This window comes from Heterocephalus glaber, unplaced genomic scaffold (genome assembly GCF_053883595.1).
Source record: "Heterocephalus glaber isolate CG9 unplaced genomic scaffold, H.glaber_assembly_v1.0 deba00001004, whole genome shotgun sequence".
In the NCBI taxonomy this organism is placed as follows: Eukaryota; Metazoa; Chordata; class Mammalia; order Rodentia; family Bathyergidae; genus Heterocephalus; species Heterocephalus glaber.
Genome location: NW_028258179.1, coordinates 7,823,170 through 7,837,154, shown reverse-complemented (window position 1 = coordinate 7,837,154; position 13,985 = coordinate 7,823,170). Strand labels below are relative to the sequence as shown.

The window sequence follows — 13,985 nt, the reverse complement described above, 5'->3', positions numbered from 1 at the left end:
TGCAGTCAGGATGGCCTTGAACTCCTCCTGTCTCAGTCTCCTGAGTGGTGGGATTACAGGTGTTGGCCACCAAGTCTGTCCAGGAGAGCTGGTTTCAAATCCAACCTAAGCGTTTTAACAAGACTGAGCTCTCTGAACAGTGATGGGCGCGCTGTGCACGGAGGGCCCTACATGCATCAGTCTCATTCCAACAGGGGCACTGTCAGGGTTGCTCCGAGGCGAGCAGGTCTGAGAAATGCAATCGAGGCGCTGGTCGCTGCTGTGCACACAGAGCTCCCCGCACATTCTGGGTCGGGACGACTTCACTAGGTGGCGCAGTAACCTTGGGAGGCTCCTCTGCACACGTGGCCAGGGCTGCCTGAAGTGTTACTTGGGCGGGGGCAAGGTAGAATGTGCTAGGGGAGTGCCCCATCCGATGGTTGCATCGTGTGTGTCTCCTGTCCAGCACCGGCAGGCCCTCAGGTCCCCTGGGCCTGCACCCCGCCCCTCCAAGGCTGACCAGCTGGTGCCATCTCCAGCGTGCCTGTGTCTGGAGGCAGCTCCTTAAGGACACGCGGAAGTTCAGGCTCCTAAGGGCCCAGCCCCACCCAAAGGGACTCCTGACCTTCCTATGAGGAGGAAGAGGCACCAGGGAAGCATGCGGAGCAGAGGTCACACACAGGGGTACATGGCGGGAAAGCAACTGGTCTCAAACCCTGGAGAGAGGCCTCACCGAGTCCAGCCCCACCTGGGCCCCAGTTTCGGGACTGGGGTCTTTAGAGCTGTGAGGGACAAATCTGCACCAGGTCACCGTGCGTGTTACAGGAGCTCGCCCACACTGCTGCTGCAGGGCAGATTACAGGGTCTGCAGCACCTGGAGCTCCACAGGTAAGAGGACAGTGGTGTCTAGCACAAGCAGAGCTGCCAGCGGGCGGGTCGGGGCCCGTGAGCCCTGGCCACCATCAGTACCTGGACAGGTCATCATCACCCACCAGACAACTAAGAGTGAGGTGGTGCGCGACTGTAATCCAGCACTCGGGGAAGGGCAGGCGGGACGATCGCAAGTTCGAAGCCAGCCTGGGTAACTTAGCAATTCAGCCAGACCCTACCCTAAGATCAAATAAATAATAAATTCAAGGCTAAGGATGCAGCTCGGAGCAAAGGCCCCAATCCAAACCCCAATACCACCAGAAAAGAGGGGAGCCCTGCAATGAGGGGAAAGGTCACACCAGAGGAGGAGGAGCCATGCTGGCCCCCCAGGACCCTCTGTGCCGGGCGTCCAGGCAAGAGAGCAGGGCTCTGTGGGAAACTCTGCAGGGCCCCAACATTGACGGGGATGTCGGCACCTGTGCAGGAAGCCAGCACTGGGCCAAGCCAGTGCTTGCCGCTTGCTGTGCCAGCCCCTCCTCACCTGGCCTCCGCTGGAAGCACACGGGCACCCTGCCGCCTCCCCTCACCCGCTCTCACCTCTGGGCCTGGCAGTGCGGATCTGCATGGCCTGGGCTCTCTAGGGTCAGGCTGAGTCAAGAGCCAGTAGCAGCAGCCTCTGCAGAGGCCAATCGGGGAGGGGCGGCCCTAGCAGAGTCGCTCTCTGCGTGTTGCTGGCAGGAAGAGCCTGCCATGGCTCGCTTCTCTCCAGATCGCGGGAAGCTCCAGGCCTGGCTTCCAGTTTGCTTCCTTGGAGGAGGCAGCCTGTGGCAGCCGAGCAATGGGCCCAGCGCTGGCGGTGCCTGACTCTGGCGGTGCCTGACTCTGGCGATGTCAAAGGCTCGTCATTAGCGCCCTTTGTGCTGCCAATGCCACCACACAATGACAGCCCCCCCGGCCCATGCAGCCAGCTGACCCAGGTACCGGAAAACACAGAGCCGTGGCCTGCCGTGCTCCGTACAATGGCTTCTGGTGGCTGCCATGCGACAGCTGCTCCTAGAAGCTGACTGTGCCCTGAGGGTGGCCATGACTCCTGGGTTTAAGGTCAAATTTCACACTTTAAGAAAGTTTTACAAAGAGACTTTGGACCCTTGCTGCCCCCTTCACGCATCACAAAGGCGAGATGCCTGATCAAGGGTCTGCAGCAGCCCCACGCCCCCCCAGAAGCCCAGACTCTGCCTTCAAGACCCCAAGGCTGTGCAGGAGGCTCCTGAGTGGGGGCCCTCCGCACGCTGGCACTGCAGCCACCTTTGGGGCTCATGGCTCCCTACACCCCTTTGCCTACAGTTTTCAGTATAAAGACCTGTTCCTCTCAAAGTATCAAACAATGGGGTGAAGGGCAAGTCCGAGGCTTCCCAAAGTGACAGGTGGGTGCAGCGCTCTGCCTGCAATCTCCAGCAGCACAGGGCGAGTCCTGCTGGCTCCTAAATCTCAAACAGCACCTCCGGCGGGCAGGACACTCAGTGTCCGCCTCCGCTGAGCCAGGCCATGGGGCCCACGCTGCCGGCACGGGGTCTTCGCCAACCTGATGCACACAGCGAGCTCCTAACACTTTCCGAATTTCGGTTGCTAACCACGCTTGGGACTGTCACCTCCACGGGGCCCAACTCTTAGCCCGGATGGGAGTAACAGCTAACACAGCTGGTCCATCCAAGATTGAAGGAGAGACCCCCAGAGAGGCAGAGCAGAGTGAAGACAGCATTGCTACTATCTGGAGCATCCCGAGACAATGCACTGCCTCTAATGATTCTGTGCGGAAGGCTGTCTTTCTGTTTCTTTCCACCAACCACACATCCGAGCTTGACAACTGATCAGGTTTTTAAGAAATTCAGATGCACACTTCTGAGTGTGAGGTGAGACCCTGCAGCTTCTGTCACACAGAGTGAGCACCAGAGGCAGCAGGAGCTGGCCGGGCTCTGGGCAGCAGTCAGTGGAGGGGAAGAGGCGAAGGCTTATGGCTATGTGGCCGCACTCCAATATGGAGATTAAAACATGCTACAGAGAAAGAGCGAGAGAGAGAGAGAAGGAGAGCAAGAAAGCGAGAGAGAAAGAGAGAGCAAGAGAGAAAGAAAGCAAGAGAGAAAGAGAAAGAGAGAAAGAGCAAGAGAGCAAGAGAAAGAGAGAAAGAAACAGAGAGAGAAAGAAAGAGAGAGAAAGAGAGAGAGAGAGAAAGAGAAAGAGAAAGAGAAAGAGAAAGAGAAAGAGAGAAAGAAAGAAAGAAAGAAGCGCACACAGCTGCTGTCTGTCCCCCAAACAGACCTCCCATCTGCCGCCCACGATTTGCATGTCACCTTCTCGGGGCTCATTTGTACTTCATTAACTGCCATTGACTTAACAAGATTTATGCAAATGACACCGCAGGAGCTCCCTAACTCCCACTGCAATCAAGTGATTATGCATGTACAACTCTCCACAGCAAGCCCACTTGCCGCTGAGCCGGGCCTCTTGCTTTTATTTTTCTTGCTCTGCTTTTTAATTTTTATTTGAATAGACCTTATCTTGTTAGTAAGAAGAGACACAGAACTCTCCGAACCAATTGCACCCAGGACCCTGGGAGGGAAGAAAAATGTGAGGCAGACACAGGTCCATAAGACATGAACTTGTGCTCTGGGACACAAGTCATATTCTCAGTGAGAAATCTCTAATTGGGGGAGAAAAAGAAATGAAGTCATGGACAACCATGATTCCGCTAGGTCCCATACTGCGGGTAAAAACCCTGGTTCTCAAAGAAATGAGCTGTAGAATGTCGGGGGAAATGGTCAAAATGATCCACGGTCACTGTACGATCTGTATGAGCATGAGTTAATAATGGGGAGCAAGGACCCCCACATCTGAGTCTTGAACATCAGCGTCCGGTCCAAGCGGTGTGGGGGTACAGAGAGGGGGTTGGGGAGAAGAGTCAGCCACGATCAAAGCAACTGCATGAGTCGGCCTACGAGTTTCTATAGCGATTCCTCTGCCCAGCAGTGAAGGCCGCAGTAGCTAGTGCATGACTCCAACATGGACCAACTCTTGAGTGCAGGCTGATATTGGGACAAATACTCTCCTGCCAGCCCGGATGAGCAGAGTGCTCGGTGGCCCGAGAGCAGGCGAGGGGGCTGCTGTTCTGGGGAAGCGCGCTGCTGCAGGCGCCCTCTTAACAGGTTTCTTCCGAAAGGGCGGCAGATATTTCGGCCTGAGGTCAAGGTTCACAAGATCTATAGCACGGAACTTTGGTTCCAAAGCCTTGTGCGAGCTTTCTGTGACTGGGCAGGGAGAGGGCACAGACGTGGGCGGAGGGACCTGGGCCAGCTGTCTGGCCTAGAACACGCAGCTTCTCTTTCCTGGTTGTACTGAGGTAATGACAGTATAACCACCTCCATGGGGCCACACTGAGGTGGACACTGTGTAGACGGCACTGAAATAACAAGCACACCCTCGCGTGTTCAATCACTCGGCACACACGTCTGCTGGGTTCCTAGAATATGCCGGGCAGGTCCTGCCCTGCCTGTTCATGTTGGAGTCACACACGAAGGGGAAGCAATTCAGCTGCTCTCGGATGACCTATGCTTCTAGAAACAAGGGCACGGAGGTACGTCCATACGACCACCTAAGGACCCACCTCCGACCACGGGACGTGCAGGAAGGCTCTCCCAAGTGCATCCTGAACAACACAAGTTTGAAACCATTTTGCTAGAATGGAAACCTTCTCTGCAGAACCTCCACATCTGAGTGTCTCCAGGGGTTTGGACGACCTGTGGTTCCCACTTCACAGATGAGGCGCTTGAGGCCCAGAGCACCTGCCCCAGTGGGCCAGCGTGGGGCCAGGATGGACCCCAGGAAGGTGCTGGCCCCTGCTGCATACTGGGGGCACTTTGGAGGGACAAGGGTCTCCCCGTCCCCAGTCGCTCTCAGGACCAGCAGACTTGTTCACAGCCAAAGGCATCCAGGCCCGGATAACACTCTTTTATACTAGGTGGTCAGCTCTTATCTGTGTAGGTACTCCAAGTCTCCCTGCAAAGACAGGTGAGGGCACGGAGCATGGGAGGATGCCAACCGCAGGGGCCCCTGCCACACGGGCGCTCCTGCCAAGCTGGTGAACACCCTCCCCGAGTCCCCATCGAGTGAGAGACAGGGGAACAGTCTACACCGAGTTTTAATCTTCTCCCAGGTCAAAGGCCCAGCACTAGTTCTATGGACGGGGAAATAAGCCAGCTACATAGTTTTCCTGATTCTAGGTGATGTAACATCTAGGACATAAAAACGGTACTTTAAAGTTATCTCAAGCAAAGAACTGGGTTTAAAAAAATGAGCAAAAAAGAACTATGTGCTCAGACCTCTAAAGAACTTGCTTGATGATAAAAACCATGCACTACTGGCAAGGGGGAAGGTGCTTTGTTTTTAGATGCATGCGAGGGAGGAGTCCCGCGCTGGCCCATGCTCTCCCACACATCTGCCCCCTGGTATCGGAACACGTACAGAGGCCCCAGGGCCCTGCTGAGCACCTCCAGGCCCCGTCCCCTCATTATGTCGGGGGGAGGGGGTGCTGAGGAGCTTGCAGACCCGCTCAGTCCTGCAGCTGCTGAGGGGATTGCAAGAGCTCCATCCGGCTCCAACTCTGGTCTCAGCCAAGAGCCTGGGCCCCCACCTAACTAAGCCCTTTCACCCCACAGCTCTGGCTGAAACTGCCCAGCCCCTTGCTAAAGCTGCAGCCATGTTCGTTTCTGATGGGTGAAATCGCTGATGCTGCAACCACTCAGCTGGAGTTGCAGGAGGACTCTGCCCCCTCTTCGGGCAGCCAGTGCCCATGCACGTTCCGCTAGGTGCCTGGAGATCCGGGCACAGATCGCTCCCCAGCCGTGCCCACAGGCTTTCCCCCCTTTTTTCCTCAAACAGAATGTACTCTAAATCAACTGGCTTTCTTTAACAAACTAAAAGATGATGTTCCCGGAGCCTCGGTGAAGGGTTGCACTCTTTATTCTTGCTTCTCCTCGGAAATAAACAGCTGAACACGTCACGTGTGAATGCCAGTTTTGTTTTTTTCCTGCAGACATGAAGTCATTCAGCATCCGGTCTCTGGGCTAATGAAATCCTATTTCAGGCTAGCAACATAGGCCAAAACAAATGCTTGAATTCAAGTCCTGTTGTGTAATGAGGAAGTTTAATTAAGGCCCCACATTACCGCTGTAAATGTTCCTTTATATAATAAGGTCTAAATGAAACTGAACCTAATCAAAGTTACAATTCCTTCATTAGCAAATTACAAACAAGAGCGAGCAGCTGACACGCGGGCTATGATTATCACAACTAATTGCCTCGTTGTCGCAGACCAGCCTGAAACAGTGTTCAGATGTCCGTCTGCGAGAGCAAATTAGGGCCACGCCGGGCCATCCCCGTGATCACAAGGGGCTCTTGTACAGCGATCTGATTTACCCCTGTCGCCTGGCGGCCAGCAGCCCAATCAAAGCTGCGCTCCAAAGGCAGCCTTTGAAGCCAGCGCTGCCTGGAAGCACACTCCATACGCAAGCGGGCAGACTGCACTTCATTAGGTCTGTTTGTCACATTTCCTCTTCTTATTCTAATGATCCTATTTTAATACTCATAGGAACCTCTTCTAATTGATGTCAAGTGAGTGACTTCTACATTCATCAACAGAGCACATCAAACAAACCCTGGCGCCGGAGGAGAGAGCATCTTCTCAGCCGACCCGAGGTGTGTGGCCAGCGCCGGGCAGGGAGGGGACCGTGTACCTGTTTAATTGGGATGGCTCGGCCGCTCCCGATGCTGTCCGCACGGCTCTCCAGGCCTTTCTTCTCTTTGTCTGGGTCACTCCCTTTCCGAGACTGCAAAGCAAAGCAAAGTTAGCATTTGGGGAAGGGCCGAGCTAATGGATGTGCTTTTCCCTTCTGCATGCTCCCCATGGACCCGGATGTAGGCGCCACGCCTGGTACGTGTGTGTGTTGTGTGTGCGCGCACGCACACTCAGACCCCAGGCCGCTCATCCGCACGGACACATTGATCTACAGAGAATGTTCTAAACTTTCCTCTAGACTTTCCCACTGCAAAATTATCTTTTAATCCCTTTTTAAAGAGTTCAAAATTCAATTACTAGAAACCAATGGACCATCTAAGGAAGTAACACCCAACAAGATCACACGCTGGAAAGCAGCAGTTAGCAGAGATGAGAAGGAAAGGGCCTCGCTGCTTGTTTCAAAAACCGACTACATAAATGTATATATATTTAATTAATGTCTGAATGATTTAAAAAATTCTATTACTAGTCAACTGTGTGGGCTCATGGCACACCCCTGAATACTATCAAGGTGTGGGTAATGTTTCTTTTTATTGCTTCTGGATGGTTGGAACACAGCGATTTCAGAGGTAAGTTAGTGTAGCATGCCACGAGTAACCGAGGGGAAAAATACTAAAAATCTCCTTCAACAGAACGTCAGTGTTCGGGGCACCGTGAGCAGCTCTGTTTCTGTGCCAAGTTCACAAGCCAATTCTCTTCAAGGGTATCAAGAGAACCACTCGGGCTGGTGGCTGGAGGGCCCGAGAGGGGCCCGTGCGTGACCCAGCGAAGCCAACCCGAGGCACACCTGGACCTGGCCGCAGCGTGCCACAGTGCAAGTCCCCATCTCCTGATGGCGTGAGCAAGTGTGAGCAGGATGATTTTCTGACAGATTTATTTTATTATGAGAGAAAGATCTGAGACTCGTCCTCCTTAATAACGGTGCTGACAAGTGACAACTTCACTCCATTACTTTTCAATGGGAACATTACTCACGCAATATTGAAAATGGAGAAACATTTTCATGTGCTTTTCAAATCTGAGATGATATATGAAATGGATAGATTTGGTGGTGTCCAGGGCTGCAGAGAACGGCTGATGAAATCCAGTTTCAAAGCAATGTGGGATGGAGCAGCTGGTTTTTAAAGACACTACTGGGAAGGGACGATGTCACAGGATGGGAGGAAGCAAGGACTCATGGACAGGCTTGGGATTCCGGGCAGTCACAGTCCAAAAGAGGACGGAGGCCAGGGAAGGCTCCCGTGGGCTGCTGCCAGTTAGGAACCGGGTTTCTTAGGTGATGATAAGCACTCACAATTTCAGATCATCTGCTATGTGGCAGGCACCACGTACCTTCTGTACTTAGGGTGATAAAAACTTGGAAGAAGATGACAGGAAATGGAACAAGGAACCAATGGGAAGTTGCTACCGTATAAAACAAAAAGTGTATCCCTTTGAGCTAGGAGGCAAGTAGAGATATTTACCAATTCTTCATCCTGAATTTTGGCTTCAGTCTGGGGATTTGCTTTTCTCTTTAATTAATTCTTACTAACATACAGCCAGAGCTGTGTATAGCCTTAAATTCTCCTGTGCCATAGTTCCTCGGAAAGTTGGCACTTGAGGTTTTCAGCTGTAAAATAAACGTCAGCTCACAGGGATACAGTTAAAAAAAAAATTAAATCAATAAAGACCATCAATAATACCCTGGGAATTTCATGAATTCTAACTTTCTACATCTGGAGATCCATCTTCATTATTCTCTATTAACCAGAATAATTAACAAAACAAATATTTTTAAAAGTTAACATCTTCCCCAAGGCAGCACATCTGTCCCCACAGCCGCCCTGTTCTCAGAGCAGGATTCGGATTCCACCAGAAGCAGGAAGAAAAGGCCAATGGCACTCCTGCATACAACTCAGAATGTAAACTGTGAAGACTCAAACCAGGCACAGGATGCAGGCCCATAACCCAGCGCTCTGGGAGGCTGAGGCAGGAGGATCCAAGTTCAAGCCCAGCCTGGGCAGCTGAGTGAGACCCTGCCTGATAATAACAAATAAATGAATGGGCTGGGGACATAGCTCAGTGCAAGGGCCCTGGGTTCGATCCCTAGTGCTGGAAAGAAAAAGAAAACAAAAGGTTAACTCATTATCCAATCACGAATTAAGCAATGAATGAAAGTGAAACTGAGGTGAGACTTCTTTGCAAAAATAAAACAAAATTTCCCAACTATAACATCCTGATGGAAAGAGTCACGAAAATAAAGTTTTGAGTGAGAGCAGAGGCAAAGAGGAAAGATTTGCTGTAACTTGGCTCTACAACTGCTCTGCCCTCAAGTTGCCTGGATACAACTGAAAGCCAACAACTAAACTAAGTCCAGGGACATACAACACCACAGCACACGTAAATCCCCGGTGAGGTCTCCTTATTTTCCTGTCCAGTTTTGAGACTACACATTGCTGGTGCCCACTTGTGTATCAGGAGTGACCATGACCTGCGTTCAGCCTAGTGCCCACTCCCAGAAAACAGGTGGGGTTATCTCACCTGTCTCACAGGCCCGGAGACTTAAACCCATGCTAGCGAGACTGCTCAGCCTCCAGGAACACCAGTACAGAGGAAAGGAAGGCTGAGGAAATCTAACGTCACCTGCTGCTTTACAGAAATGCTCACCTTCCCTCCACAAGGTGGAAGAAGCCGTGAAGAGAGACTTCCATCGGTACCTGCACCCAGGACAGCAGCATCGCTGGCAAGAGCCCTCCAGACCCAGCAGAAACCTGCTTTCTCCTTTCCCAGCAAGGCAAGGGCCAGCAGAACCTACCACATCCAGGCTCTCTCATTCAGGCAATTCTATTTATACTACCAACTTCACTGTCTTCTTTTTTCCAGGGAGTTTCTATGAGTCAGTCAATGCTTGGCGCAATGTATAGGTACTGGTATGCTTCACTCCACTTAATGGCCTCAGCATGAATGGCAAGCTTTGAAAACATCATGTCAGTGACACCACTGCTGACCAGCTTGCAGACAGGCAAAACAACGCAGCATACGAGGTAAGGATGTATGCGCTGAAGGCGGGAACACAGATAATATGCACGAAGCCCAGAGGGACGTCCACGCCTGGAAGAGACAGGCAGGAGAGGACCTCTGAGACAGCTTCCATTTCTGCTTCTGATTTGCTTATTTCTTGGAAGGGCAGCGGCAGTGGCAGCAGAAAAAGGTCTGTATTTGAGGAGCTGTGTGGTGAGTACACATGATTTTTGTTTCCTTTATGTTTGAAAATATTTTCCAATAACATAGCTCAACTAACATGTAAATCGGCGCTACTAAACTGTTGTAAGAATCAGTATCACAAAACCAGGGATTAAATGCACAGTCTTCTAATGTTTGTTTTCTCAAAACACTGTTTTTTTTCCCCAAAGAAGCAGAATAAGATAGACTTTAATGTTTCATCAGGGAAGTGTAATTCCTACTGTGAGGGTGACACATAATTTGCCACTATTAGAAAAATTTTAAGTTTATAGAATTTCACATAAAGTACATACGATCTATTTGTTTAAAAATACGTGTATATGGGCTGGGGATTTAGCTCAGTGGTTTCGCCGCCTGCTGCGCAAGCGCAAGGACCCGAGTTCGATCCCCAGTACCAAAAAATAAAAAATAAAAATAAAAAATAAAAATACGTGTATATGCAAATGGCAACATCTGGGAGAAAATGTTAGCCCGGAGTGGTACATTATCGTTACAGGTCTAGTTTATAAAATGTGCAGGAATGGTACTGAGAAATGGTGTGTGTACTACTCAACTAACTATGGCCCCTGCGTCACACCCTAATAAACGAGGTGGACAGCTCTCCTCCCCTTGTGTGTTATAGACCCTGGCTGGATGTGTCATTACCCGCTGAGACTGCTCCCGTACAGATATCTCGCCCCCTCCTGCTGGACACTGTGGAATAAATACACGCTCTGGCAACTGAAGCCCAAGATCACTGACCACCCCGGGGAACAGGACTCGAAGGAATTTTACCTATTTGAGAATAGAAGCACACTGGTAACAATAAGAATTGAGTTTCTTAATTGCTTCAATTTCAAAATTAATTTGCCTTCTTTTCATCCCGTGGATGACACTGACATCTAGTGGAGCTAACAGCCCAGGATCCTCACCTCGGAACACACGGCTCACACATCACCTTCACCACCGCCACCAGCAGCATCCAGCAGCGACCTGCGAGCCCCGGGCCTGGGATTTCAGCTGACCTTTCCTGTTCAGGCCCACTGGTCCATTACCTTCTTTCCTCAGCCCAGATTTCTGTTCCCACTGCTAACAGTTGGGCAGCTGTATTCAATGTTTAAAACGGTTTATTCTCAAACTCTTTTCTGCCATCAGTGGAAGAGCAAGCGCTGGTAACGCAGATTCACAGGCCGCTGCTGCATGGACTAGGGCATAATTAACGGTGATAGTCGCTGGAACAGTGGGTTTTCATCAGCTCCTGCACCTGCCCCACCTGCCTGTCACTGGCTTCCTGGATACCTCTGTGTGCACGCATGTGTGAGCTTGCCCAAGAGGCTTCAAGCAGCTGGAAGTGGCTCTGCCCTCACAGTCCCCTCCCCGTGCACTCTGCAGAACCCCTCACTTTGGTGCCACCCACTTTCTCGTCATTATGGCTGACTCTGGCCACCAACATTCCTCCTCCTCACTGTGCAAAACCAGCGCTCTGCAGCGAGCAGATGTTAAGTAAATATTTATTCTCGGAGTTATTATTCTCATGCTTCCTGCCTGCAAAGGAAGTGTTCAACACCGGCCATCCGGGTGGGCGGTTATCTGGTGTCAGGCTCCAGGACATGATCTTGTGGCACATTTCGACTCCCAAGCTGCCCTTGCAGCAGGGGGTGGGTGGGGGGAGGTGGCGGTGGTCTTCTTATAAAGAGCCTATCTAAAAAGATAATTCCCATTTGTTCTTTATTTCCTTCATAGACTAGAAACCAGCCAATGAGCAGCAAAACTGGCTCTGGGCAGGTGCCGGAGGCGGCTGGCCTCTCCCTTGCATGACAAGCGCAGAAGCTGTTGCTGAGCCCTCCACTGCCCACTGTGCTAGCGCCCCCTCAAGGCTGCCTTCTGGGGCCCAGCTGCAGCTTCAACAGCTGGCTTCCTAGGCCCACTGGGTCAGAGCAAGTGTGCATGTGCGAGTGCGTGCGTGTGTGTGTGCACGGGTGCGCGTGGGGGGGGCCTTCTGCACCACGGGCCCCACCTAGGGTATACAGCAGCCTTTCAGGTGTCTGACGGACCTAGAGGTAGCTGTGTAGGTGGCTTCTGCAATCCACATGTCTGAAGGAATTTTACCGTAAAGCATCTTCATCACGTACCATTTAAGCAGATTAGATACACATCTGAATCATGCTGCCAAAACACCTCCCTCCCATCTACCTGATGGTCCTACACCTGCTTGTGCTCAACACTCCCAGAAGTGACATTTGCAATGTTACTGGCGGTGAGAAATAAAAGCAAGCCTGCAAAGGCTGCTCTGACACCTCCTGCAGAGATGCTCCTGTCCCCTGCTCAGCAAGGGGCAGTCGGTGCTGGAGGTGGAGCAGCCACCAGCAGCAGAGGCAGGGTCTGGGCCTGGTCTGTCTGACTGGTCCACACTTGGCCCCAGCAGCAGCATCTGCCAGAGCTGGATGGCACAGGCTACTGGCAGAGCAAGGGGAGGGGCAGGAGGGGATGTGCCGTTGGCAGTAGGCCCTGGCAGCAGCAACCACCTGTCAGGTGGAGCTGCCACAAACACAGCACGGGAGGGTGGGGCATCTGCCAGACCTGGTGGGACCCTCAGCATGGAGACAGCCGTCCTCAACCAGGGCAGACCAGAGAGGGGATTTCAAGCTACCCCTGGCAGGTCATCCTTCATTCACAAGAGGAAATACCACATTTCCCTGTGTCTAAGTCAGCTGCAGTCCACCAGAAGGAGAGGCCTGAAGGTTCTGAGCAGGCACCCCTGGCATCTGGGCTGGAGTGTTCTTTGTGGCTGTGTGCTCCAGGAAGCTTGCAGTAGCTCTGGCCACTGCCCATCACTGCATGCCCATGGTACCTTACCCCTGACCACAGTGTGACAACCCCAAATGTTCCTGGGGAGCAAAACCATGCTGGCAGAGAAACACAGGCCTCAAAGTGTGCAATGTGCAGCACCAGTAGAGGGAGAACTGTCCACATCACAGGACAGCACTTCCGCTTGGCGTTCTGGGCTCAACTGCAAAGCCTTCCATGCACGATTGGTGATGTCTGCTCTGTGCAGGAGGAAGGCACAGGGGAACAGCTCTTGGACCTCTTCTGTAGCTCGGGGATTTCTGCATCTCAATCGCCGTGGGAGCTCTTAACAACTACACATGCCGGGGCCCCAGGGGCAGAGTTGAGCGTCTCAATTTTAGCCCAGACGTCTGATTGTCAATTTGAAAATGTTCTCCAGGTAACTCTGGAGAAAGCCGCAGAGGGGAATCCATGCCAGTGAAGCCCCTAGGAACCGGGGCTGTGGTGCCACCAGGCAGGGCCACCCAGCCCCACCACCAGCTGCTGAACAGAACCAAGAGCTCCTATTCCGTCTGAAGTGGGGTGTGCAGTTTGCCATCTCTGTCTCTCTCTCTCTTTTTTGGTACCAGGAACTGAACTCAAGACCTTGCATTGCCAGGCAGGCGGGCCCCCACTGAGCCCATCCCCAGCCCCATGTTGTATCTTTATAGCCCATGCAGAGTCGCTGAGGTGGACAGCAGGAAGGTCAGAGGAGGAGCAGCACCTTTACTCAGATCGTGTGCGCTCCGCCTCTGACACCCTCATCACCACTCCCCACCCTGAGCAGTTCCACTTAGCAGCTACATCCTTGGTCCTCCTCATTTTCTGCGACTTCCCTGGAAATCAAGGCAATTCTCCTTCATTTAGGTTGGATTGTACAGCTATCCCTGGGCTATCTCAGGACCGCATCAAGTGGAAGCGGAATCCTTCAGGCTCTCGCTCGCATGCCTTCCCAGGGCTGACACTCACCGTGAAAAGGTTGGACCGGCGCTTGGACTGTTTCCGCACGGGCGTCGGGGTGTTGGCAGTGGCGGGGACATCGATGCGGAGTTCCTTCTGGCTGGTGCTCGGAGTGGATGGGACAGAGGAGGAGTAGTCGCTTAAACTCCCGCCTCCATTGCTCGTCTATAATGATGCAAACCACAGTTTTATTAATGACACACCCCTGCCTGGAGTCCAGAGTCAGCCCCAAGTGGGGTGACAACCAACAAGTTAGCAGGTCACACGACGGGGAGGGGAGGAATGTGGGACAGCGGGGTGG

General features: G+C 52.3%; 1 protein-coding gene across 9 annotated transcripts in view; it reads right to left on the bottom strand.

Moving 5' to 3' along the window:
- The window catches only part of Agap1 (ArfGAP with GTPase domain, ankyrin repeat and PH domain 1), a 483,149-nt gene that overhangs the window by 236,376 nt on the left and 232,788 nt on the right, over positions 1 to 13,985 (bottom strand). For all 9 annotated transcript variants that reach the window (XR_015450541.1, XM_004868376.4, XM_004868378.4 and 6 more), the window contains 2 exons: positions 13,694 to 13,849; positions 6,636 to 6,728 (listed from right to left, as the gene is read on the bottom strand). Coding sequence is in view for 8 of the 9 variants with exons in the window: in XM_004868376.4 (XP_004868433.1) it covers positions 6,636 to 6,728; positions 13,694 to 13,849 (249 nt within the window). In the remaining variant the exon portion in view is untranslated. The remainder of the gene's footprint in view (positions 1 to 6,635; positions 6,729 to 13,693; positions 13,850 to 13,985) is intronic.